The following is a 27,579-nucleotide window of genomic DNA, read 5'->3' as shown; positions in this document are numbered from 1 at the left end:
TATTACTTTTAATTTTTATAATTAACTCAATTTATTGCTTTAATTAGTAGAATTAGTGAAATAAATTAAGAAATTAAAACTCTCTCCTCCGTTGTGTAAACATGATATAGAACATGTACGCACCACGCTCCTCCCAAGCGCGTGAGGAGACTACCACAACAACAGTAGAACCCGAAGTCTACTCACCAAAGCATTTCTTACCAAACAAAAAAAAGTCTCATGTCATAAAAAACTTACTCGCTCTCTTCCTCCCTCCCTCTCGCCCCCTCTCAATTTTCTCACTTTCTCGCACTTTCTCAGCAACCAAACAGAAAATAAATCAGAGACCCATCAATGGAATCCTCACCCAGGCACCACCAACCGGATAACCCAACTCATTCTTTGCTTACCTCCCCAAACAGCTACAGCTCCAACAGCAGCACAAACAGCTCCAACAGCAACCACCACCTCAACGGCGGAGCTCCCCCAACAACCCCAACTCCCCAGCCCCCTAAACCCTACACCAGATCCGAACCCACCAACCCGTACCCGACCACCTTCGTCCAAGCTGACACCTCCTCCTTCAAACAGGTCGTTCAAATGCTCACCGGCTCCACCGAAACCGCTAAGCAAGCCTCTTCGAAACCCACATCCGACCCGCACCCAAAAACCCACATCCCGCCCATCAAATCCACGCACACAAAACAACAATCCGGATCCGGGTTCAAGCTCTACGAGCGCCGGAACTCCCTCAAGAACCTCCGGATTAACCCTCTAATCCCCGTCTTCAGCTCCGCAGCTTCCGGATTCTCGCCGCGAAATCCCGAGATTTTATCTCCAAGCATTCTCGATTTTCCTGCTTTGGTTCTCAGCCCGGTCACGCCGCTGATATCCGACCCGTTTGGCCGGTCCGGGACGGCGAATTACGGCCCGAATCCAAATGGGTGTTCGAATTTGAACAGGGAGGCGGAAGAGAAGGCGATTAAAGAAAAGAGTTTTTACTTGCACCCGTCCCCAAGCACGACGCCGCGGGAATCGGAGCCCCGGCTGCTGCCTCTGTTCCCGACGACGTCGCCGAGAGCTGCTTCAGGTTCATCTTCTTCTTGAATTAAAAATGAAATTTCGATTTTTTTTTTTAATTTTTAGTTTTGTGTAATTTTAATGTGTTATTAATGTTGACATTGATTATTATGATGATGAGGGAAGGGTAAATTGTAATGGAATATTTGCAGAGAAATGAGAGAGCCTTTAAGCAAATTGTAGCAAATTGTAAAATTTCATGTATGTCTCTCCCTTTTTTTTTTTTTTTTTTTTTTTTTTTAATTTTTAACTTATTTCTTATGCTTGTTTGGTTGATGAGAAAATGGAGGGACAGGTGGAAAATTGAATAAAATTTCAATTTTTAGTTTTGTGTTACTAATTTTATATGGAAAGGCCAATTGGGTGAAAAATAAAAACTATATATTATTTTAACTGATATATGTTCTAACATACTATAATATACAATAGAGACTTACATGAAAGAGAGACGCGAAGGTGGCAGTGTAACGAACATATCAAGTGCCCCGTATGTGTTTTAACTTTTTAATTGCGTGAATTGTTTTTAAACACCGTTACATTGAAATTTTGCATTCTTAAATGTATAAGATAAGAGAATTCGAAACCACAACGATAGAAGCGGATATTATGTCTTAACTAACTGACTTAACTATTTACGAAAAGGAAAAGAAATCTATAATTTGAATTGGGAGTTAATAAGCCAAATTGGGGGGAGTGAATTCATTTTAATGTAATTATGAATCACCATACACTGCATGAGGGGGTCAACTACTGTTCTGAATTCTGATATGGTCTCTGCCAACTCTATTTTTTTTTTCAATAAATGGAGGAAGTAAATAGCAATATCTAATTTTACTTCCAAAACTTTTTGACATTAATTGTGACCGTGTGAGTAGTGGAGATGAATAGGGAATGAGAAAAGGGACTCTCTCAAACTAAGAAATTTTTAGTTGTAACGGAAATATGGATGATATATCATGTATTTTTATGTAAATAATGAAATTTTTTATTTTTTAAGTTATTAATTTTTTAACACACATATTTCATCATTTATATAATAACACGTGATGTACCATCTCGTGTAACGATCACACTAAAAAAATCTCTCATCTCAAGCGAAAGATATTTTGTGCACTCTCTGTTACTTTATATTTTTATGTAATATATTATAATATTAATACAAAAATTAACGTTAAATTATGAAGCGATAAGAATTCAAGATTTCAAGTCACTTTAGCATTTCTTTATGAGGATTGATTGAGTGAGAGGGGAAAAAGAGCATGGATAGCTGTCAAAGAAAGAGTAGAAGAATGGGCAAGGAATCTTGACTCTTGTGCTGTAATTTTCAGTGAGGCAAAGACGGCAAGCAAACTAAGGCAGACTGGATTCTGTGTGGATAGTGTTGTATTTATTACATGGGTCTTTTCGCAATAAAATAAAATAAAATGAGATTAATCATTCATTTTTTTTTTCACCTAGGGTTGATATGATTTTATGTTTCATGATCGGTGAGAAAATAATGCTACTTGTATCATATTTATTGAAAATTGCTCGCTTAAAAAGATTTGTCATCAACGAATGAGATAATGATCATAAGATATGATACCAAATAGTTACTTTTAGAAATCGAAATTCATGTGATAGTTGAGACCGAATTTTTTGCACAAATGGGTGCGATTTTTGTATGGTCTTAATAAGTGATTGAAATGTATTTATTATTTTAACTTTTCTTAATTTTATTATCATAAATTTAAAGAAAAATTATTGAAAAGAGTTTGAAAACTTTGAGTTTTAATCAAAATGATAAAAAAAGGTTGTAAGTGAATAGTATCAAGAGTGGCTTTTTAGAGTAAAAATGTATTTTTCGTTAAAACTCTCTTAAATTTAATGCGAAAAACACTTATTTCGATCACAGAAAAACCATACCTATTTTAGATTTTGGATATAGAAGATTTGACCTCGTAATATTTGGCTTGAATGATGTCAGAATTATGAACCTAGGGTGTAAGTTGATGCATAAGGTTGTATGGTTAGTAGGCCCCCAAATGCCTGAGGAGTCAAACCAGAGTGGGGGGTTGAGATGCAGATGAGCTTTTTTTTTGTTTCTTTAAAGAAAATTGTCTTGTGCTGCAATGATTTAATATCTAGCAAAGTATGTACCTTTCTTACACATTATTGTTGATTTTTAGCTTTTCATATTGAAGAAATTAAAAAAACATTAGGAAACATAAATAAATATTTGTGTACATAACGAAAAATGTGTGTGTGAAAATATTTCTTACGTTGTTACAAACAATGGTATAAGTAGAATAGGATTATGGGCTGGTTTGATATTGCGTGTTTTGAAAAAAAACTGTTTTTGCTATGCTGTGAGAATAAACTCATTTTTGCTGCTTCACGTTTTCAATTTTTTTTCACCCAAAACTGTGAAAATAATATGTTTTTAAGTGTTTATCAAATACCTTTTTGAGCTCACCATTTTTTATAAAAGCACTTTAGTACCAAAATCAATACTATTTCTCCTCTAAATCCTATGTAAAAAGCAGAACAGGATTATTTCCCCTCCAAATTTCCTTCCCTCCTATCTCATCTTCCTCTTATTTTTCTTTCTATAAAAAGGTCAAAACAAGATGTTGATGTAATTTAATCGCGATCCTTCAAATAAAATAAGACTCAAGGAATGAAATTTAGAAGGAAGCACTAATGTAATTCATAGTCTAAGCATGGTAGATCTATCATATTATGGATCATAATAGGTGAGAAAGTGACCTATAAATATGGGAATATAGGAGGGGACCCATTTGAATTGTCCTATGTTACATCATATTGACTTCAGTGACAATCTGGCTTTGAGGTGATCGGCCTCAGAAAAGTTCCCAAGTGTATAATGGTTGCCCTATCTCAGCTGATCTGCTGCTGATTAGTTTATGTTAGGAGGCTCGAGATGTCAATTTATGGGGTCCCAATTGAATTCTGGTATCTTCTACTCGTTTGAGTTTTCTTGTTGGAGGTTTGAATTGGTGTAAAAGCAATCATGCAAACCAGAGTGGACGGACATGGCAATTTTTTCCCCCAACACGCTATTCCGCGGTGCCCGCCGTTTTGAGCTGGAATGGGATTGCTAGCCGGTCTCCGCCCGAGTCTCCTTTTAAGGTCACATTTTTTTTAAACAAACGATATTATCTACACTAAAGGGTGGAGAGTGGGTTAAGTCTCACAATATGTCAGCAACAATGTGGTTCAAATTCGTCTTTAGAGAGAATCGAACCTAAGACATCTCACTTATAAGTGAAGATAAATACCATGAAAACATAATATTAAGTGATTTTTTAAAGACACGTTTGGTTTCTGAGATTTGATTGGACTGGATAATCTACCATATTCAAAGGATGTCGAAGTAAAAAATGAAAAATTGTGTCTAATCTTATTCCGTATACCTTGGATTTAAGGCATGCCTTCATCTACTTATATTTTATGAATTACCCTATCCATTCTCTTTTTACGCACAAAACGATCTCGAAGTTCATATAAAAAAATTACATTTCTCTATTTGATTTACAATTTAAAAAACTTTAATTTTGTTTTTGTTTTTGTTTTTTATGTAATTGTTTCATTCTGTGTTGTATTATATAAACAAAGTTATCTCTGTGTCATGATTTATTTATTTATTCTAATTGTTAGAAATTTAATAAGAAAACTTATCAGACCCCGAATTCCCGACAGAGTCTCTTATCAAAGGAGAGGTGACTCTGTCAGGACGGAGATGATAATGACATTCCCCGCCTCCGACCGAGGCGGTTCCCAAGCCTCTTTAGTTGAAATCTAACATTATTTTCAAGTCTACTTTTTGACTTAGAAAAAGACCAAAAAAAACAGCGTGTAATGGGGAACATGAGATAGTTAAAGTGGAGGAGGAGGTGGAGGAATGTGGGACTTGTGATGATGAAAGAAGAGGAAAAAGAGACCGAGTGAAAGAAAGAGTGATGAAAAATCAAAACGGGAAAGCCAGAAAACATGGCAAGTGTAGTGCAGGTTAACAAGAGACTGCTTGGCTTCTAGTGCTTTTTGTTTGCCTTGCTTGTTTTGCACTACGCTAGTATGGTTGCTGAGGGATTGATTGCGAATTTGAAACTTTCCATGTGCACCATTTGGACACCTATTTGGCCTTTCCTCCCTCCAATCAATATCCATCACCTACTTGTGGATCAATTTTGGTAAAAAATACGTGTATTTATTTATTAATATTGTATTAAGGTATGTGAAACATCAACTATGTCATGCCACCAATGTTTTTAACACGGGAAATGATTCTGAGAAGGATAAAAGTGCTTTCTAAACTAGAAGCGTTTTTTGCGTATGTTTGACAAAATATTAAATGGCTTCAACTAGAATCTAGATGTTTTCAGAAAGAATTTCAAGTGCATTTTTGAGAAGCACTTTCAAATGTCTCTCTAGGATAGCTCCCAATAAAAGTTTGATAGTTTTATGTAAAAGCACTTATAGTAGATAACGTCTCATAAGTACTTATGATAAAAACATTTCTAAACGAGTTGTCCAATACTTTGACCTAGAATCAAGCTTGGGAGAAATTTTTTAATGTGTTAGAAATATGACCCGGTACACTAAATGTCCAAACGAGTCTATCTAGTCCAATATTTGACCTAGAATCAAGCTTGGATCAATAGATTGGATAGTCAACGAGTAGAGTGTTGTTCAATGTAAAGATAGGGTCATCTTCATCCATTGGGTCAATTCATCATATTAGATTCAACCTAATCTGTCTTTAGATCTAATTTAAATATGATTAGCTTCTAAAGCAATTAACAACATAACTCTCACTTGTATATGTTGTAACATTGACGTGTATTGTATATACTACAAGATTAATTGGTTAGATTGGGATTGGGGTCGAGTCAAGCACTACTAAAGCGTTACGTAACCTAGCCGACTCTTAGTTGCATCATGACATCACCATGCACTCTCGATCTCACTATTCTTTTAGTAAACTAATTCTTTAGATCACATTTGTAAATATAATGTGTCAGTAATAGAAAATAAGTACATTAATTGACAATTTATTGCACAACAAATTGCTGATTAAAACTACAGATTCTATGTGTGATTTCGCTTAATTTACCAACTTTAAAATTTTATTTTACTAAACGAAAAGATAAGAATTTTGTTGGTGCATGTGTGTTCCATCAATTAATCCCACTGTACTTTTTTCTAGGAGGTAATTAATAGAGATATATTTATAGTAGGGAATTGATTTCGGAGGTGCAATGTTTGCTCTCCCATTTTCATACTCTTCCCATCCTCTTCTGTTTGTGTGGTCACGGTTAAGCTACGTTAACATTTTATATTGATTTTTTATAAAAATAATAAAACAAAAAGTAATATGAATATAAAATGTGGATGTGGCTTAACCGTGATCACATAAAATAAGAGGGGATGGGAAAAGTATGGAAATGGGAGTGCAGACAATCCACCTCCATTGATTTCCACTCTTTTATTTTCTTTTTCTGCACTCATCTCTTCTTTCTGTCTTTTCTTTCTCATTTTATTTATTCAAAAAAGGTAAGAAACGAAAAAGGAAAATGTAGGAAGAGAAAAAAAAGAAGTGCATAATTCATTTTCATCAATTACCCTTTTTTATTTCTCATAAACCCCTCTCAATTTCATGTTGTCGAATTGAATGAATTGAAGAAGATCAAAAGACAGAAATTAACAAGTAATATGTGGAAAGTAAAAAATGTTGTGTGAATAACACCACACTTAATTATCAAAGGCAATTGGTCTAATTGGTTCTTCGTAATTTGCATGCATGATATTCCCAAGAATGTAGCAAATTATTAAGCTCCAGAAGAGAAAAAGAAAACTCCTGATTAAACAAAAAAGGCATACGTTCGTACGTTCATTTCCTCCTTAATAATAGGCATATGCACAAAAAGAAAATAGAACAAAACACACAAATTAAACAAACACATTCATCTTATTTTTTATATCAAAACACAAAAATGAGGAAATTGTATAAATCTTGCAAGCATTAATGTTGATGGTGATGATCGATGAGTGATCCCACTTTCATTCTCCCTCTTCGTTATATATCCTTGTACGTACGTACTCTCTCTTTTTTGCCATGTTAATTAACAAGATAGAATCGATCCTCGATCAGATTTAGCGTCTGGCGCAGCGGGTGATGTACTGACAACTCCGTTTGTAAGGGTTAGCCCCATCCCTTTTTTGGCAGTCGTAGTAGGACTGGCCACGGCGTCCGCATGGAACAGCATTTTGCTTTAGGGCAGAATAACCAATAAACCTGCCGTTGCCTATGAGTGTCCTACGAGTGCTCTCTGACTCCATCATCATCTCATTCTCGTCTCCGATGAAGTCGCCAACTTTGTTGTTGGCGCTATTGATCAAGGACTCATCATCGTGATCACCGAAGCGGCTGAAACCCCACGAGGCATCGTGGACCTTGGCTGATGTCCTAGCTACCATGGCCAATACCACCATGAGGGCGATCAGGTTGAGCTTGAATCCCATCGTTGGTGTCTGTTGTATTAGGGTTAGGGTACGTACGTACACAAACAAATTGTGTTTTTAATTTGTTTGTGTGGGGAGAAGAAAAGAGAGGGCTTTATTGGCCTCTGTCTCTGCCCTTCCTGGTAAAAGGAAGGAGAGAGAATGAAGGATATAGAGGAAATTGTGCAGATGATTCGTTGGGATAAAAAAAGAGGGTTAAATTTAGCTTGTTGGTGTGTGTTTTTGGTGATTGAACGCAAATTTTGAATGCCCTCTGCCCGTTTCTTTCTCCTCGTTTATCTCTCACGTTAAGCCACCTAGCCGTTTATTTCTCCTCCTTGTAAATTATATTACAAAAGTAATGCTAAGTAAACTAAATTTGCAAATTAAATAATGCGTCACCACTAAGAAATAACCATATTAATTAACACTTAAATAATAATCTAGTCATCAACTTTTATGCATTTTAGTTTAACAAATTTAGTCCTCACATTTAATTCCCAGCATTACCCCTACAAGAGTAGTTAGATTGGGATTGGGATCGAGCCAAGCACCACCAAAACCTTAGGCCACCTAGCCGAATCTTAGTAGCATGATGACATCACCATGCACTTTATTTCAGTAATTTTTTAGTAACGCTAGATAGACCAATTTTTTGGACCACATTTACAAAACACGAGATGTGTCATCATTAAGGAGAGTAATGCTATTTATACCATGTTTTTGTACCACATTTTCATACCACCTTAGGTGCAAAACACGTGATGTGTCATCATTAAGGAGAGTAATGTTATTCATCCCATGTTTTTGTACCACATTTTCATACCACCTTAGGTGGTATTTGATGTGGACAGTCACATCATTTGAATTAATCATATTTTTAAATTTAGTTCATTATTTAATAAACTAATAATTAAGAAAAACTAGTTAGCTAAACGATTATTGTGGTATACGAGGAGTCTTTCTTCTTCATTTCCTTGGGTTTTGCAAATTTTTCAAATGATGTGGCTGTCCACATCAGATGCCACCTAAGGTGGTATAAAAACATGGTATGAATAGCATTACTCAAAAAATTGTTAATTGATAGCTTATTGCATAGCAAATTGCAAGTAAAACTATATAGAGATTTATGTGTGTGATTTTGCGTAATTTACCAACTTCAAAATTAATTTTACTAAACGAAAAGATAAGAATTTGGGTGTATGTGTGTCTCATTAATTAATCCCACTGTATTGTTTTCTATGGGGTAATAGAGATACGAAAAATGATTGACTCTCTCAAAAGTGAGACTCTTCATGTACTCTCCGCTACTTTATGTTTTTGACACAATTTATGTGCCAACATCTTAAAACATTGTGCTAAAAATATGAGGTAGTGGAAAGTTCATGAAGAGCCACACTTTGAGAGTCTCTATATCATTTCTCTAGAGATATATCTATTATAGGAAATTGATTTCCCCTCTTTCATTTCTTTATCTACACTCATCTCCTTGCCTTATATCCTTTGATTCTCATTCGATTTATTCAATCTAAAGACAAAAAATGAAAAAAGAAAATGCAGGAAGAGAGAAAAAAGTGCTAAATTCATTTTCTTTGTACAACTGCAACCAAATGTTATTTCTGGATGCAAGTATAGGAGTATGGAAAAGGATGCAAAACAATTAATTATGGGATGTGTTATCTACACACCTCTATTTATCTCTCACACATTATTCTCGATTTTTGGCTGTTGGATAGAATGAATTAAAGAAAATCAAATGACTAAAATTAATAAAAAAATATAAGAGAAGTAAAAATGAGTTTGTGAATAACACCACCCTTAATTATCAAAGGCAATTGGCCTTACTGATTCGTCGTAATTTGCATGCATGATATTCACAAGCAAGCATATAGAAAATTATTAAGCTGCTGAAGACAAAAAGAAAAAGAAAACTCCTGATTCCTCATTTTATTTAATTCATACGTACCCAAGTACATATATCTTGATTTTCATTTCCTCCTTAATAATACATAATAATAGACATATACACAAAAATGTGAATACAAAAAAACACATAATTAAACAAACACATTCATCCTATTCTTTTTTCTTTTATATTAAAACACAAAAACGGGGAAATTATATAAATCGTGCAAGCATGAATGTTGATGGTGATCGCTGAGCGATCCCACTTTCATTCTCTCTTCGCTATATATCCTTGTACGTACGTACTTTTTATTTGCCATTTTAATTAACTGGATAGAATCGATCCTCGATAAGATTTAGCGTCTGGAGCAGCGGGTGATGTACTCACAACCGCGCTTGTAAGGGTTAGCTCCCTCCCTTTTTTGGCAGTTGTAGTAGGACTGGCCGCGGCGTCCGCATGGAACAGCATTGCGCCTTAAGGCACCATATCCAATAAACCTGCCGTTGCCTTTGAGTGTCCTACGACCGCTGTCTGAATCCATCAACAACTCGTTCTCCTCTCCGACGTCACCAGTTTTGCTGGTGGCGCTGTCGATCAAGGACTCATCATCATGAGCCGCGAAGTGGCTGACGCCCCACGAGGCATCGTGGACCTTGGCTGATGACCTGGCCACCATGGCCAATACCACCATGAAGGCGATCAGGTAGAGCTTGAATCCCATCGTTGGTGTTTGTTGAATTAGGGTTAGGGAACGTACGTACACAAAACTTGTGTTTTTAATTTGTTTTTGTGAGGAGAAGAAAAGAGAGGGCTTTATTGGCCTCTGTCTCTGCCCTTCGTGGTAAAAGGAAGGAGAGAGAATGAAGGATCTAGAGGAAATTGTGCAGATGATTCGTTGGGATAAAAAATAGGATAAAATTTATTTTGTTGGTGTGTTTTTGGTGATAGAACGCAAATTTTGAATGCCCTCTGCCCGCTGCTTTCTCCTCGTTTATCTTTCACGTGTTAATGTAGAGGAATAAATGTTAACCATAAGTCGCACACAGACGAGTGAATGTTCTTCAGTTTCAGCCGTTGAAGAATGTGGTGACACTCATTAACGGCTGAAAATGCTCTAGATATTGACCCAGGATTGATAGTAGCATTTGTAGGTGGTGGTTGTTTTCGTATTGCATGTGAATATTGTTTGAACCTATGGGACAACTTTTTCTCTAACAGTGGATTGCTGAATTGGAATGTACGTTAAACCTTTTCTCTAAGGTCACGTTTTTGTAAATTTTATTGCTATTTTCTGTGGATCCTTTTTTATTTTATTTTATTTTATTTTATTATTATTATTATTATTATTATTATTATTATTATTTTAATGATCAGTGGTGATACCACGACAGTTTATTTTTTTTGGTGGCCACCATTATTTGATTCACCAACACTAAGAATCGAACCCAAGATGTATCATATGAAATATGGACCTGGACTATTTTCTGTGGTTTACTAATATGGTTAATCTCTTCTGAAAGTTTTTTTGCATTAGCAGAATTTTGACATCTTCTTGTGAAACATTGCACATTGGGTTTATGGTGGCCCATAATCTGTCTTTGAAAGTTTGCACCTTCGAAAGGGCAAAACTGGATTTGAGTCTTAATGTAAGAATGGGCTTATATATTCGTAGCCATATCAAAGTTTGTACTTCGCTTTGCAACGAGTCCCATTGTATATACTAGGATTGGCTCAAGATAGGCGCATATACTAAAGCAGCTCTCACACCGTATGGATAGCGACTCTCACACTATGTAGAATCAACATAAGTTCAAGAGAAATTAAAATACGAGAGCCTTATGCTGATGTTAGAGGTGGTCGAAGGATGACTTGGTCATACACTTCTATCAGAGCTATTCTCAATAAAGAGAATTAAAACTTGGCTGTAAGTAGTGTTTATTCAATTGTACTTATTTTTTTCGTGACAAAAAAGTATACGTCGTGTTACAGGTAAACTTCTCTCCATAGTAATAAGGGGATAAAATGATGGTACCTCATTAAGATATGCATACAAACTGCAAATTACTGACTTGAAGATTTCAAAGGTTTTCGAGTCAAGACAGGAAGATCTTGATATATCATGGGGGTGGAGTCTGGACCCCGTGGAGTAGAGTGCAAATCAAAGTGGGACAAACCAGAACTTATCAGAAAACCTTAGAAGATCATATTAAGGGTCCAGTGATGTAGACACAAGCTAAATATATTAAATCAGCAAAGCCCTGAGCTTGAAGCAAGAGTTTTCCATTATTTTCCATCAAATGAGTACCGTCACCCAAAAATCTACACAAGAATTGCTCCAAAATTAAGCCATGAGTTTAATTTCTATTATTTCCATTAAATCAGTAATCATTACAGAGATTTAATATTGGTAGAGCGTAGATATGATAGGTGGTGGAGTTAGAATTTTGTCAAAATGAGTTCGTAAAGAGAAATGTTAAGTAGATTCTCTTAAAGTGAAACTCTTCGTGAACTCTCTGTCACCTCACAATTTAACGTCAAATTCCATTCCAAAGTTATAAAACGTTGTGACAAAAATATAAGTTAGCAGAGAGTCCGCTTAATTAACATTTCTCATGTTAAAATAGAAAACGATAATTAAAGAAGGTCACAACCCCAAAACCTCCACCTACTATATATCTCACAATTCTTAACCTTCTCGTTTTTTTTTTGTCGAACTTAACCTCCTCTTTGTAACATCATTCGCAATGAAAAGATATTTCATCAAACATCTTAGGTTGATTTTAGTGAAAGTAAAATCACAGTTTTTGGTATCGTTTGTAACCATTAATATTCTCTTTTTTAACATTTATACTTGGGTTGTTTGAACAGTTGAAACCCATTCGTCTTCCATATTTGTATCCCAATTGCTGAAAAGCATAATCATGCAATAAGGCTACAACTTTCGTGTAAGTATTATTTACGTTTGGTCAAATCTTGCAGACGACATCTGTTATAAAAATAGAAAAGAAAAAAAAAATGATGTTTGCACTGCCAATCAAAGGTTCCATCGATGATTCAGAGAACGAAGATCTACATTCATTGCTTCCAAGTTTTGCAGCTCACCAAATTCAGATAATGCTAATTGATTAAGGTTGAAAATTTTGCTTAAGGGGTTCCTAATCAGCAACCTAACAACAACCACGTAGACCCACGTTGATGACGTGGCCATATACACTCATCATATTGCTTGTTTTTATTTTCCAAAGTCAAACAGAATAATATTTATCAAATTGACGGCTAAGATCGGCTTATCACTATGATCTTAACGTCATAAAATGGTCTTACATGTGGGACCCATTAGTCTTGTTGCCCTGTGTTCTCCATGTGTATACGACTCTCTGCAGACGGAAGCTTCCCTTGGTGTGCATCATGTGCCATTTGCACAACAACGAAGCAAGTGCACCCATTCATCACGTTTGAGGCAATCACACAAATAACGATGAACGAGTGCACTGATTTTTCTCGTTGTACAAGTGGAAACTCAAGTCATAAACTTAATTAAACGATGACGAATGTGCGAAACTAGTGCATCTATTTAACAATTGTCGTTTGTCGTGAGTTTGAACTTAAAATCTTCTCTAACAAAATAGAGAATGAACGCCAATTGAGAAATTAACAGTTGATTTTTTTTTATGAATTAAGTTGAGTAACATATGTTGTATCATCTGTGGAGCAAAAAATAATTACAAGGCGACACATGGATTTTTGTGTAAAAATGACAAAAATACCCTTGAGGTGTACCAAGTTTCTACGCGCGAGCAGTAAACAATCATCCTCAACCAAGTTAAAAATGCTCCATAAAAAGGTAACCAATTCCAAATTATCTCATTCATCCTTATTTTAGGTAATTACTTCATAAACTATAAATTGTTCCATATAAATAGAGATTAATTGGCTAATTAATGAATTAATTCCTAAATTCATTAATCAACCAATTAAATCACCAATCACACCCAAAAAATATCTCTTTTGGCCGGTTACCCATTCCCCCAAAGGAACCGGCCATCTCCTTTTATTTCCTACCTTTTCTACCATATCTTTCCATTTTATGATAATAATTAGCTAAGATAAATAGGGAATTATTAGCTAATTATTTCATAAAATCCCAATTACCACCAAATATCCCCAAATATGCACTAAATGGCCGGCCATCTATTGCTAGAAAAGGAATTGGCCATACTTTGCTTATTCATCCCATTAGTTAGCTAATTCATTTGGTAATAATCCTATTTTGCCAAATTAATTAGTCAATTAATCACATAACTCCCAAAATTATATTAAATCAAGAACCCTAGCCCTATAAATAGGCTCTCATTTTCACCAAACACTCATTCCAATTATCTTACAAAAAATCCCAAATACTCTAAACACTATTTCTCTCTAAAATTCTAACTTTGGCATCGGAGGTTCTTCGATCAAAGCCCCCCCATTCATCGTGGGCGCGTGAGGCTTTTGGCCTTAACCTAAGGTGCTAGTTGTTTTGTAGATGCAAAATCGTCCAAGATCGAGGAGGAGAAAATTTGCATCCACAAATTGGTGCTTTCATTGAGAGTTGAAATCCATACTCGTAGAAGACTCTCGCACAAAAAAGTTTTTTTCTTTATTTTCTAGTCCATTTGAATATTTTTCATACGTTCTTATTATTAGAATTTTTTACTTGCAAAGGTTCTTTGATAAAACGTATAAGCAAAATATAATGGCTAGAAATTTAGAAAATTCCACAAGTGAAAATTCTAATGTTCAAGAAATGGGATTGCGGAAATCCGTGAGGCTAAATGCGACAATAAGTGGAGCAGCACCACCACCACGAGTTTCCACCATGGGAACCACCACGGTGGCTAGCTCGGTAGCCACTCGTGGCGAGGTCCATGGTGCCTTCACCACGGCTCGAGCCATGCCATCCAAGGCTTACAGCACCAAGGCCACGGCCCAAGTCGTGCCATCCAAGTTTGCACGGGCCCGGGCCCAAGCCTCGCATTCGCATGCATCACATATTAAGCAGCCTGTTCCCGCCAAGCAACCTGCTCTCGCGGCCTAGCCTGCTCCTGCCAAGCAGCCTGCTCTCGTGACCCAGCCTGCTCCCGACGAGCAGCCCACTCCCGTGGTTCAGCCTGCTTCCGTTGAGCAGCCCATTCATGTGGCCCAGCCTGTTACCGTCGAGCAACCCACTCTCACGCCCCAACCTGCTCCTACCGAGCAACCTGCTCTTGTGACCCAGCCTGCTCCCGACGAGCAGCCTATTCCCGTGGCCCAGCCAGCTCCAGTCGAGCAGCCCACTCTCACGGCCCAGCCTGCTCCCATGGCTTTCCAAGCAGCCCAAGTCAACCCAAGACTATCTCAACCATCCGGACGACCATCGAGCTGGGGGCATTCTCACCATATTTTTTCGCAGATTTGACATTTCCCAACTCAAATCTCGCGCCTGGAGTCTACCACACTTCCACTGCCCAAGAAGGCGCATTCCTTCCAAGCTCTTCCAATCCAAATGGCGAACAACACTTGTCTCGACAAGTCATAGAGTTGACGAGCGCCCTTGCACAACAGACAACCTTGGTGAATCAACTTTTGCAACGCATCAAGATCCAACGTACCCCGGACGAGGTATCCCGAAGTAGGACAAGGGCAGACGGATCTTTCCAGCAGTATCCCAGCAAGCAGCCACTCGACCAGCCACGAGCCGAATGTTTGGGCAGTGTACATTTCCGTCTTAGCGCGCAGATGAGCATACACTCTCGATTAGGCCCACGAATGAGCATACATTCACGGTTGGGGTCATACTCCGATAGTCAACATGAGCAACCTTCCGGGTAAAGTGTCCATTCGCGGCTAAGCCCACAAGGAGCATCATCCACCTCACATCAGAGTAGGCAGCACGACGGACGGAGAGAAGCTGTCACTCAATCTAGCTCAAGTTCAACCAGCAGTATGCGAAGAACTCGCTCGCCTGCTAGGAACGCACCACATGCACTGCATCCGCGACATAGATGAGCTAAACACATGGAAGAGCAGCCTAGACCAGCAAGTCATGACTGGGGGCAGCCGAGAGCTCCATTACCCCAACAAAGGTAAATTCAGGAAGAAGTAGAGAGACTCTTGACCAAGCGATTGCATGATTTCCAACGCAACGAGGTCACCGACGAGGCACTACGATGGAACATGACCAACATAAGCAGGTCACCCTTCATGGACGAGATCGAGCAAGCAGAGCCTCCACGCGAGTTCAGCATGCCACATTTCACATCTTTCAAAGGGGATGAAGACCCGGAAATACACTTAAAGCGCTTCCGAAGCGCAATGATCCTTTATCGAAACAACGATGATCTCATGTGCAAGATATTTGCCACCAATCTACAAGGCGAGGCGTAAGATTGGTTCTACACCTTGCCGCCACAATCCATCCGAAATTTCTACGAACTTTCTTTGGTTTTCACCAAAGAATATTCATCCTATCGCTCGATAAAAAAGAAGTCTGACCATTTGTTCGACGTCAAGAAGAACCCAAAGGAGTCGCTTCGCGACTATGTGAGGAGGTTTAAAGTAGAGAAGACAAAAATAGTCGGATGCAACGACTCGATAGCTAGAGCAGCATTCCAAAAAGGACTTCCAGCAGACCACCCGCTATTCGGAAAATTAATCATGAAAGAAGATCTAACTTTGGCAGACTCTTTTGCTTTGGCAGAGAAGCATGCACTTTGGGATGAGGCCCGCCAATGCACATTCAAAGACTTGAAGAAGTACCCGACATCACCTCCCTAGAAGCAGCAGATGACTTATTCGCATGTTTGACGGTATCTAAAGTAGCAATAAGCTCTACCATTATGCGAGAAAAGCTGGGGGCCCGACTACCTGTATTCTACAGTTACCTGTATTCTACAGTTCAAAAGCTCTCATCGATGCTATTAAAAATTCAAAAGCTAACTTTGGCGATAATTGTTGTAACCCAAAAGCTTAAGTTTTACCTTCAAACGCAAGCAGTCATCATTATGATGTATTATTCCGCCGAATCCAAACCAGTGACGATAAAGGCGTAGACCCTGACAGATGTAAGTTTTTTGATGAACGCAACAACTCGGCTCAACGACGCCCCGAAGGCAGCCGAGCACACTTTAGCCACACCTGCTCCCTCAGTGGAGATTTCTGACGTTTGCATGTCAACGGCGCATCCAACTACGAAAGCTTGTGAGCAGTCGTGGTTCTTACCACCTTAGATGTTTCAATGCTCAAGCAGGCGATCACTCTAAGCTTCAAAGCATCTAACAACGAAGCAGAGTACGAAGCCCCACTAGCAGGCCTGTGAATGACAAAAGACTTGGTGGTGAAAAAGCTTTCAATTCATTCCGAGTCCTAGCTAATCACCAGCCAGACTACTATGGGTAAAGGGATGATGATCGTGGCAACCGACTACTTCACCAATAAGAAAAGAAAATGGCCAGACGAACTCCAAGGATGTCTATGTGCATATCGCACAACCAAAAGACGAGCAACCGAAAGGAGATGGCCACAAGCTTAGATCTGGCAGAAGAAAGGCGCGAACAGACTATCACTCGCATCGCAGCCTACCAACATCAGCTCTTCTCCAGCTACAACAAAAGGGCCAAGATCCGGCAGTTCCAGCCTAAAGATCTGGTCATAAGAAAACCCTTCATCACTGCCAGCAGAAAAAGCTCCAAAAATATGGATCCCATTTGGGAAAGTCTGTACAAGATCAGCAGAGTATGTGGCAAGAACAATTACACCCTCGCCACCATAAAACGACAAAAAGATCGAAAAACAGTGGAACGCCTACAATCTGAGGAAGTACTATGTGTGACCTCTCGCTATATCAAAGCCCGAAGACTTAAGCAGCTCGACGGGCACTACCTCACTAGTCGATGATTATCCAGTTGTTATGCAATTCTTACCTTACATTTAAGTTCTCGTTCGTTTAACTCGTTTTTCAATAAGGAATTCAGAAGTAATCACGACTTGGCTTGGCTGCATGCTTACAACAACTGATCACTCCTGCACTTCAAAAGAAGACCGCGCCCTTCTTAGGGACTTACCGCAGGAATTGTGCCCCCCCCGAGAGACTAACCATGCTTTCCAGTGCGAGAGGGTAAACTAATTGCTCTCCAACACGAGAGGGTAAACCAATTCCCCGACACCCACATGGGTCAGCTCTCCAAGAATGGGAGGATAAACTCTACACTCTGAATATCCAGACGTGGATGAGCTGGGCTGCCCTAGTATAACTAGATGCATGATGGCTTGTGCCGGGATTCCTAGAAGTAGTCGCAATGGTCTTTTTCAAGGCTTAGCTAACTGAAGGATTTTGGGTCTCTTGGCCTAATCCGTGGGGAACCGGGCCCTAGAGACGGAGATGGCACATTACACAGTACATCCGATGGACGGTTACCCTGGAATCCTAAAGCTGCTACCGAGTGCACTAAGGTAGCCTACGAATTCCGGAAGACTGCCTACGGCTTGCCCTTTGAGCAGTAAAGTTGCACTAGACTTATACAACCACACATTCTTGTGAAAGGTTAAACAAGCTAACACGCATATACGAAGTTTTATCCACTGCCGACATGCTACGTAGTCGATAAGCTTCACCTCTGCCAAGCGCGGAACAACCTACACCAAGTCTTAAAGTGTTGTGATACTTGCTATGCAACCTACAGAATTGGAGAAAGTCAAGGTTAACAGCCTAGTGGTTACGCGGACTTGTCTGCTTTTGTAAGTAAGGCATCCGGCTGCCAACCTAATGGCTAACAACTTTGCAAAGTTCTACACCAACACCTACGGCTGCATAGGCTACGCGAGCTTGTCTACTTATAAAACAGTAGCATGCTTGCCACTGGTCTATCAAGTCTAAAGGTTAGGGCATGAACAAAAGAAGCAAAAATGAAGAAAAGCTGAGGAAAACATGTTTATAAACAACTAGCAAAGGCCGAAAGAGTTCAAGCAAAACAAGAGCTACAAGGAAAAACAAAGAAAATCTTAAAGGTTACCTAGATGACTACACTTTAGCAGCCTAGACATCCCACGACTATTCGGTCGCCACACCTTCAGCAGCGGCATCACCCCCGACTGCTCCAGCCTGGGCACCAAGCTCTCCAACTACTTCACCAATACCAACATGGACGCGCTGCAACTCATCCACTTCTTTCTTCAAACTTTTGTTGATCTTCAATACACCTTGAAGTTCCAACACTTGGGATTCAAGCCTATCGACGATTCTCTTGAAGTGGATCACTTGATTATAAGCAGCAATAAACTTTTCATCCTTTGTATAAGCAGCAAAAGAAGTCTTTGGTTTTTTCTCAACCGGCATCTCTTGAGCAGGCAGGGAAGATCCCTTTTCCCACATTCACTTGTAGCAGGATCCACAACGGTGATTGGACGAACCAATGCATCCGCCTTGATCCTATTCACCTCTTATTTTGGGAGCAGCCCACGTTTCTCCTAACGAAGAGAGTTAAAGTAGCCAACGTCATTCGTGGTACCCAGCAGGGGAGTTCAACCCAACATTCCAGCAGCCCAAGAGACCCACAATCTCCTCATTTCTCTTAATCGCCAACCTGGTCCGAGTCAGGTCCAAGAGCCCAAAGGACATGAGCCATGCGGCTCGCCTAGCACTGCGCCCCAACGCCACAATCCGCGACCCCAGCCGCATAAGCTACCCTTAGCTCAAGCCAAGCCAAGCTGCCCAAGCAGTGGTCCCTGCCACGACATCTCCTCAGCCCATGACGAGCCAACTCCTGGCCCCTGCCAGCCGACGTGCCGCACCACCCCGACGGCTGCCCTGTAATAGCACTATCCAAAAAGAAGGCAAGAAAAATTAAATTTTTCTTACATCGGTGCGGCACGGAGAAGACGAAGAAATCAACGAAAGACGGTCATTTGCACGGGCAAGATGTAGAAGATTGCTAGAGGAAGGGAAACAAATATTCTCTCTTGTTGGGTAGAATAAATCGCTCTCCAAAGTTGATTTAATAACCCACTTAAGGTGGACTTAAATAGGTTTTGAGAGAAATTTATTTCCCTTTCCTAGAAAGATCTAATTTCCAATTAAAGAGAGAATTTACATCAAAATAGGAAGCAATCCTATGTTTCCTAAAGCAAGAAGATCTCTACACCTGCTGTCCTTTCCTGCGAGCAGCCCAACAGGTGTGGGGGCATTTGTGGAGCAAAAAATAATCACAAGGTGACACGTGGATTTTTGGGTAAAAATGACAAAAATACCCTTGAGGCGTACCAAGTTTCTACGCGCGAGCAGTAGACAATCATACTCAACCAAGTTAAAAATGCTCCAAAAAAAGGTAACCAATTCCAAATTATCTCATCCATCCTCATTTTAGGTAATTACTTCATAACCTATAAATTGTTCCATATAAATAGAGATTAATTGGCTAATTAATGAATTAATTCCTAAATTCATTAATCAACCAATTAAATCACCAATCACACCCAAAAAATACCTCTTTTGGCCGGTTACCCACTCCCCCAAAGGAACCGGCCATCTCCTTTTATTTCCTACCTTTTCTACCATACTTTCCCTTTTATGATAATAATTAGCTAAGATAAATAAGGAATTATTAGCTAATTATTTCATAAAATCCCAATTACCACCAAATATCCCCAAATATGCACTAAATGGCCGGCCATCTATTGCTAGAAAAGGAATTGGCCATACTTTGCTTATTCATCCCATTAGTTAGCTAATTCATTTGGTAATAATCCTATTATGCCAAATTAATTAGTCAATTAATCACATAACTCTCAAAATCATATTAAATCAAGAACCCTAGCCCTATAAATAGGCTCTCATTTTCACCAAACACTCATTCCAATTATCTTACAAAAAATCACAAATACTCTAAACACTATTTCTCTCTAAAATTCTAATTTTGGCATCGGAGGTTCTTCGGTCAAAGCCCCCCCATTCATCGTGGGCTCGTGAGGCTTTTGGTCTTAACCTAATGTGCTAGTTGTTTTGTAGGTGCAAAATCGTCCAAGATCGAGGAGGAGAAAATTTGCATCCACATCATCTTCATTTTATTTTATTTTTTCTTTTCAATAAGAAGATCAGCTGGTAACTTCGTCAGGATAGTTCATATTTCTGAAATCCGAAAAAATTTACAAAGATTTTTTTCGTCCCAATTTAATTAGGGGTCTATTTATGAATCTATGACTAAGCTCATGCAAGCATTTGTGATTGGCACAAGACAAAGTCACAAAAACACCCTAGCGCCAAACTACCCTATCTACCCAGGGACACTACAGCCACTTCATTGCGTACACGTGTGCCACTAATCCATAACTCAAATGATTAGTGTATGAAAAAACATTAAATATGTTAATGGATTAAAGAAAAAAATTGGGATATGCTAAGAACCTTCTCGCTTAAACTTTTTTGTTTTACCTTCATGGCTTTCCTTATCATTCTACCACGTTACTTCATGATTTGAACCGTTTAATTCTATATCACACTTTAAAGATCAACTTTGCAAAAAAAAAAAAAAAAAAAAAAAAAAGAAATCGTTTAACCATTCAATTAGCCTTGACAAAATTTTAGTGTTTAAGTGAGAAATATGATTCGTCTATCTAGTGTACAACTGTTAAATGACTAAAGAATTTTAGAGTTAGCTAATTTTTTTGGTAGGAATGATATTTAAAAAATGACCTAAATAATAGACAGTTCAAATTATCATTTCACATTGTAGGATGAGAGGGATAACCGAGGAGATAAAATGAGAAGGTTACTATCATTCCCAAAGAAAATAATATTCATCAAGGATTCATCGCAAAAAAAAGATATCAATCTTTTAAGCACTTTTCTTAATTAAACGACACTGACTTAAAAAAAAATTATACATTATTTTTTTGATATTAGATGTACTCCCTAAATTATGAATGCAAATGCAATTCTATCTTGATATAAAAAAGATGGTGTCTCACAACAATGTACGGTATTAATCATATGAACAAGTTGGACTTTTACTACCTTGGCTTGAACTACAAGTCATCCTCTCTAAAAATTTAGTCCGGTGAAAGTTGATGCTTGGACATGAGTCACATGATGATAAGCCACTTTATCTTATTCTCCAAATTCTAACATTGGATAATCAATTATTTTATTACAAATTAAAGACTAAAGAATTTGGAAAATGAAAAATAAAATAAGTTAAAAAATTGGGTAAGATAGCTGATAACAGACAGCAGACTTGTTCTGATGGGAAAATTTTTAGTTGTGCCGGAAATAAGGATGTTACATCACGTGTTTTTATGCAAGTGGTGAAAATTTTTAATTTTTAAGTTATTAACCTTTTAACAGACATAATCCACCATTTATATAGGAGCACATGATGTACTATTTCGTGTAACGAAAACATTGAAAATTCTCTCGTTCTAATGAGTCTCATCATCATCAGCCACCTTTTACTTTGTCTGTTTCACAACTGAACCTCTTGTCTCTACAGTTGGAAGCCCCCAATTCTCCTCTGTGTGTGTGAGTGTCTCTCTCTCTCTCTCTCTCCTCTTCCAGACTGAACCTAGTCTCTACAGTTGGAAGCCCCAAATTCTCCCCTCTCTCTCTCTCTCTCTCTCTTCCCTTCCAAACTGAACCTCTCGTCTCTACAGTTGGAAGCCCCCAATTCTCCTCTCCTCTCTCTCTCTCTCTCTCTCCCCCCCCCTCCCTTTCCATTTGTGAGCTTTTCTGCTTGGTGGGGTTTGCAGCATCGGTTAAAGACTCAAACTTTGGCTCTCTCTCTTTCTCTCCCTCTCTCCCCCTCTCTCTCTCCTTCCATTTGTGAGCTTTTCTGCTTGGTCTCTCTCTCTCTCTCTCTCCCCCCCCTCCCTTTCCATTTGTGAGCTTTTCTGCTTGGTGGGGTTTGCAGCATCGGTTAAAGACTCAAACTTTGGCTCTCTCTCTTTCTCTCCCTCTCTCCCCCTCTCTCTCTCCTTCCATTTGTGAGCTTTTCTGCTTGGTGGGTTCTGCAGCATCAGTTAAAGACAAACTTTGGTTCTCTCTCTCTCTCTCTCTCCCTCCCCTTCCATTTGTTAGCTTTTCTGTTTGGTGGGTTCTGCAGCATCAGTTAAAGACTCAAACTTTGGCTGCTGAAGTTTGTTTCTTGAACTTTGTTTTGCTGAATTTTACATGGATTTATTGCATAATTTCTGTTTTTGTCTTACATTTGCTGTTTTCTGCTCTGAATTTGATATTTAATTATCAGTTAATTGACCAATTGAACATGATTAAAGAAGTTAGAATAGAGTTAGGGTTGGACAAATTGTTGCTTTTAGGCCAGTTTCCACGTTCATTGGTTGCATGATGATGATCATTATCTTCTGGGTGGCTAAAACCCTAAAAGTCAATAGCAGATCTACTTTCTTTCCTTTTTTTCTCTGTTGGGAATTGATATTTTGGAAATTTAGTGGATTTCACTTCAACTTTTGACTACTTATCAGATTAGGAATTTATCCCTCCCTAAATTTCCATGCAATTGGTTGGCTCAGTTTAGGGTTTTTATTCCCACCTTTAGTTGTCCAATTATGCTCAAGATATAGTTGTAAACATGATTTTCTTGTAATCTGGTACTTCCTGTGGCAAATGCTCCTCATACTTTGATTTTTTTTTCTTGCCTTTTGCATGAATCAAGTGATTTTCCATTGTTTTGCAACTGCAAGGGGCACTAATTTGTGATGTTTACCAACAGATGTGTTATGCCATAAGCATATTGCAGCTTGCACAAAGGAGATAAAGAACAGCTGAAGAAGTTTTTCCTGTTAAACATGAAGGCGATTTCACCTTTGCCCCTCAAAGATCAGGGAGATAGACCCAAGTTTTTGATTGAGGTAAATTCTGCAGCTACATTTGGTACTTCTTAACACTTACTCAAAGATCAGAGATAATTGTAGTACGATTTTTCTCTGTGAGTCTCGAAAATGATGAAACTTTTCACCTTTCAGGTTGCAACCAAAGAAAATCAGTTGTGGGGTGTGGTCCATTCCAAAGGACTCTTGAACTCTGAGGTCCAGGACTTGTACTGCGAAGTGCGATCTGGTTATGAGAATCTCATATTGAGTGATCATGAGCAGTTGGAATTTCAAGACATCGAGTATTCTTTGTGGAAGCTACACTACAAGCATATTGACGAGTTTCGCAAAAGACTAAAAGGAAGTTCAGTGAATGCAGAAAGCAAAAATATGGTGGTGCTACGAAATGATATTCATATAGAAGGGTTTAAACTCTTTCTATCAGAAGCAATTGAATTCTACCAGAATATGATTGGGAAGATAAGTAAACGTAAGAGTCTCCCTGAAGAGTCTGTGATAAATAGAAAGGGAGGCGGCGACCTTACTTTTGCAGGGCAGAAAAAGATGCAGAAGTGCCAATTTTTGTGCCATCGCTTTTTGGTGTGTCTCGGGGATCTGGCTAGATACAGAGAACAATATGAAAAGCCTGATGTGCAAACCCGAAATTGGTCAGTTGCGGCCACTCACTACTTGGAAGCGGCAGCAACTTGGTCAGATAGTGGAAACCCCCACAATCAGGTAGATTTCTATTTCCCTGAAGATTTTGGTTACAAGACCTAAATTTCTTTACGATATCTGCCTGTGTTATTTAAACAGAACTCAGTTAAAGGTTACATGTGAGTTTGTTTGCAGTTGGCTGTATTGGCAACATATATTGGTGACGAGTTCCTCGCTTTGTACCACTGTATAAGAAGTTTAGCTGTTAAAGAACCTTTCCCTGATGCTCGGGGTAACCTTATCCTACTGTTTGAAAGGGTAAAATCTGACAAATTACAGAAACATCTATTGTTTTTAGTCACTACTGTCATATCCTTCTGATATTCATACTTCAGCAGTTCTCATTTGCTTTTTACGATCTTGCAGAGCAGGTCATCTCATGTATATTCTCCTTCAAGCGAGGCCCACTTTAATTTCTTAAACCCGTCTGAAAGAACCAGTGTTCAGACTATTTCACAGTCGAGCGATGATACAAAGTTATGGTCTCTTATTATTGGAATGTTAAGTTTCTTTCACATTAAATCAAGGTACTCACTTAACCACTATGGAGTGTTGCTACATTTAACTGTTGAATTTGGATGGTGCATCTTTTGTTGAATTGTGATCGTCCTCATTTTGTTGTTACAATGTCATTGTGTAATCGCTTGTCTTTTCATTTAATTCTATTCGGTTTCGCAATCCATAGCAGCTAAGATTGTAAAACCGAATAGATCTTTAACTTGAGCTTACATTGTTACTTAGGTTGTTAACTTGCTTCACATTGCTTGAGCAAAGTGATGTTTCGACGAAGATTGTAATCAAGGCCATTTAATGTTTAATCATTGGAACTACTTGCCTTTGATCTATGCTTGTGTTTCCAATTCTTTATTTACATATCAAATTCTTTGTTGCTTGTGTTCTGACTTTCTCTATGGAATTTTGTATGTGGGCAGTGTGGATGAATTCCCCTGTGCTTTTGCGTCTACTATGAGAGAGTTCGATGCACTGATGGCACTAGATGATACAGAGCTAAAAGCTGCATTGGAGCCATATCAGCGTATGGATTCAGTTAGAAGAGGCCCTTTTCGAGCACTCCAAGTTGTTTCTGTACTAGTCTTTACCGTACAGAATCTAATCAAGACCCCGGAAATAAAAGGATCAACTGACAAAATCGATATCCAGCAGAAAGAGCTGAGACAATTGGCACTGACTGCAGCATTCATTTTCATGGGGCGGTTTGTTGAAAGATGTTCAGAGGCTGGTGCAGTAGAGACTTGCCCCCTTCTACCAGCTGTGCTTGTTTTTGTGGAGTGGCTAGTTGTCGTGCTTGATGGAGCAGAAATGTATGGGGTCGATGAAAAATGCAGAAGTGCGATGTCTTACTTTTTTGGTGCATTCATTGATCTTCTGAAGCAATTCAACCTCAACGAGGATGAGGCCAAGTATCCAGAAGGTACTCCTCTGTGGGAAGACTATGAGCTGAGGGGATTTGCACCGGTAGATTGTGTTCATGCATCACTAGATTTCTCATATCATCCGGAACATATTGACAATTATGACAGCGGAATTGATTGTCGTGCTCAGAGAATCATCAAGGCTGCAATTAAAATTGCAGACAGATCAACAGGTTCTCAAAAGTGGATTGTCTATGACAAATCTCGAAGAAAATTTTCCAAATTCTATATGGCAGAGTCAAATGAGTATGCAGACGGGAAAGAACTAGGAGGATTCGAGTCCAACAATCCTGATGGTAAACTGAAAATGCCTAGTCTTCATATCCACGAACCGCTGAAAGAATGCAAGAAACAGATGATTGCTGGGGAAAATCTGAGTTCTAACGGACATTCTGTTGACGCGGAAGAGGAAGAAGTTATTGTCTTCAGGCCTCTTACAAGGCACAACTCAGCACCACTCAAGATTTCCTCTACTTTAAAGGATCCATACCCTACGAAAGATATGGTGGATCAAAGTGTACCTTCTGATGAGTGCTTGCGCCGTGCCACATCACTTCTTATAGCGCAAAACCAGGCCAAGACTGATCCCTTATCTTTTCATGCTGATATCACTAATTTTCGGCGCAACATGCCATTTAAACAGCAGGAGCCTTCTGTGAAGGAACAGCCATTTTTGGAAACTCCAATCACAGCCGGGCCTCCCTCTCTTAATGCTTGGGTCCTGGACGGAGGAAATTTGAACAGTAATAAGGAGAAAAGCACAAGCAAAATAAGTAAACGTGGCTCGAGCTTGAGCCCCATTGAGGAAATAGCTTCGGAATATCTGGATGTTCTGTCCATCAATGAAAATGAATATTCTGTCAGTAGTCATGAAATTTCGAGCACTCATTCCTCTTCCTCTACTTATACAACTCCTGTGCCTTCTGCTCCTCTATTGCCAGATGATGCTGTTTGGTTTGATGGTGGAACCGAATCTAGTTTCAGCGACTGCAAAAGCTCCGCGGGGATCAGCATGACAGATAATCTCTGTGACGCTAACGCAACATATTCACAGGCAGGCAGCTATGCAAACTGGACTGCAACTCAAGCGCTACCTGATTATAGTTCCGGCATTCTAAATTTCATGGATAAGTACCCACCTTGGCATCGAATGACTTCATCAGAATGGCTCCGTCAGTACAGAGAGAGTCTCAACCTTGGCCACCATGCATGGCCAAATTCTCTGTATCCGCCCAGTAACCCCGGAAACTTGTACGATTATGATGCTTCCAGGTTAAATCATTTCAACCGATGGGGACATCACGTGGCGTCTAATCCGCCAATGCAGATGAACAACCTGCCATCGAATCCGCCTTTTCCTGGCTACCAAAGACCAATCCCCTACGGGTGTGGCGCTGTGACGGATGTAAGAAAAGAGCAGCAGCCGCTTCTGCAGTACCTTAAGGAGAAAGAAACTAAACTGCAGCATGATCCTGCTGCCAGAGGTCCTAGTTATATGGACGATTGAGAGATTTTAACACGTAAAAGTTGATACGATAGTCTTGAAATATCCATGTCTGCATTTTTGTATATACGTAAGCAGATGAAACTGTGAAATCCTCCTGCGGTCCACAATGTGATGAAGATTAACTTTTGTATATCTAAAAACTCACCCTTTTTTTTTTTTTTTTTTTTTTTTTTGACAAATAGCGTTAGTGGATTAAATTGTTAAATGTCAAGAGAAAGGAGATAAGAGGGGATCAAATATAGACCAATTTGCATAAGTATTATTATTTTCTGTCAATGCGGTAAAACGTCATTTGTCTCTTAAAATTTTATATCTGAGAACTTGGATATCTACCATCTGTCTGGTCTAAAATATCCATAATATCCCGATATTTATATCGAAATTTTCGTGTTTTTGGATTACCGATATTTTTTTGGACTACCTATATTTCCGATATTATCCATATGTATTTTACCATACAATGTATAAAGTATAAAATATTGTACTAATTTATTATATATAAATGATTATGGTGTGTTTAAACTTCTTTCATAAATTACTACATATTTTCTACACTCACAATGTTTGCTAGTTCACTATATAATCAACTTAAATCAGTTATATCTATCATGCAATGC

The 27,579-nt window shown here is 38.7% G+C and overlaps 4 protein-coding genes across 7 annotated transcripts; 2 read left to right on the top strand and 2 right to left on the bottom strand.

The window, feature by feature from the left end:
* The first annotated feature begins 207 nt into the window (after positions 1-207).
* On the top strand, positions 208-1,236 carry LOC126587180 (VQ motif-containing protein 4-like). Its single transcript, XM_050252198.1, has one exon. It carries the CDS (start codon positions 334-336, stop codon positions 1,084-1,086), a length of 753 nt encoding a protein of 250 aa, XP_050108155.1. The 5' UTR covers positions 208-333; the 3' UTR covers positions 1,087-1,236.
* Positions 1,237-6,923: 5,687 nt separating this feature from the next.
* On the bottom strand, positions 6,924-7,718 carry LOC126587179 (protein RALF-like 4). The gene has a single exon (XM_050252197.1). The coding sequence runs from the start codon at positions 7,582-7,584 to the stop codon at positions 7,216-7,218; it is 369 nt and encodes a 122-aa protein (XP_050108154.1). The 5' UTR covers positions 7,585-7,718; the 3' UTR covers positions 6,924-7,215.
* A 1,766-nt stretch (positions 7,719-9,484) lies between these two features.
* On the bottom strand, positions 9,485-10,287 carry LOC126587178 (protein RALF-like 19). The gene has a single exon (XM_050252196.1). The coding sequence runs from the start codon at positions 10,188-10,190 to the stop codon at positions 9,825-9,827; it is 366 nt and encodes a 121-aa protein (XP_050108153.1). The 5' UTR covers positions 10,191-10,287; the 3' UTR covers positions 9,485-9,824.
* An 11,717-nt stretch (positions 10,288-22,004) lies between these two features.
* On the top strand, positions 22,005-27,117 carry LOC126587177 (nonsense-mediated mRNA decay factor SMG7-like). 4 transcript variants are annotated; one of them, XM_050252192.1, is made up of 6 exons: positions 22,005-22,511; positions 23,206-23,344; positions 23,459-24,043; positions 24,158-24,280; positions 24,389-24,549; positions 24,955-27,117. In XM_050252192.1, exons 2-6 carry the CDS (start codon positions 23,282-23,284, stop codon positions 26,960-26,962), a joined length of 2,940 nt encoding a protein of 979 aa, XP_050108149.1. In that variant the 5' UTR covers positions 22,005-22,511; positions 23,206-23,281; the 3' UTR covers positions 26,963-27,117. The 4 variants fall into 4 exon arrangements, with proteins under 4 accessions (XP_050108149.1, XP_050108152.1, XP_050108151.1 ...); XM_050252195.1 differs by having other exon boundaries at positions 22,005-22,565; XM_050252194.1 differs by having other exon boundaries at positions 22,005-22,583.
* Positions 27,118-27,579: the final 462 nt, after the last annotated feature.

This window comes from Malus sylvestris, chromosome 10 (genome assembly GCF_916048215.2).
Source record: "Malus sylvestris chromosome 10, drMalSylv7.2, whole genome shotgun sequence".
NCBI classification, from domain to species: Eukaryota; Viridiplantae; Streptophyta; class Magnoliopsida; order Rosales; family Rosaceae; genus Malus; species Malus sylvestris.
The sequence above is the reverse complement of the archived record's forward strand: the minus strand, read 5'-3'. Positions and strand labels throughout refer to the sequence as shown.

Excerpts from the sequence above, each read along its gene's own strand:
- LOC126587180 (XM_050252198.1), top strand. The coding sequence starts at position 334 with ATGGAATCCTCACCCAGGCACCACCAACCGGATAACCCAACTCATTCT.
- LOC126587179 (XM_050252197.1), bottom strand. The coding sequence starts at position 7,584 with ATGGGATTCAAGCTCAACCTGATCGCCCTCATGGTGGTATTGGCCATG.
- LOC126587178 (XM_050252196.1), bottom strand. The coding sequence starts at position 10,190 with ATGGGATTCAAGCTCTACCTGATCGCCTTCATGGTGGTATTGGCCATG.
- LOC126587177 (XM_050252192.1), top strand. The coding sequence starts at position 23,282 with ATGAAGGCGATTTCACCTTTGCCCCTCAAAGATCAGGGAGATAGACCC. Across the intron at positions 23,345-23,458 it reads GACCCAAGTTTTTGATTGAG|GTTGCAACCAAAGAAAATCA; the intron begins GTAAATTCTGCA and ends TTCACCTTTCAG. Across the intron at positions 24,281-24,388 it reads TTATCCTACTGTTTGAAAGG|AGCAGGTCATCTCATGTATA; the intron begins GTAAAATCTGAC and ends ACGATCTTGCAG.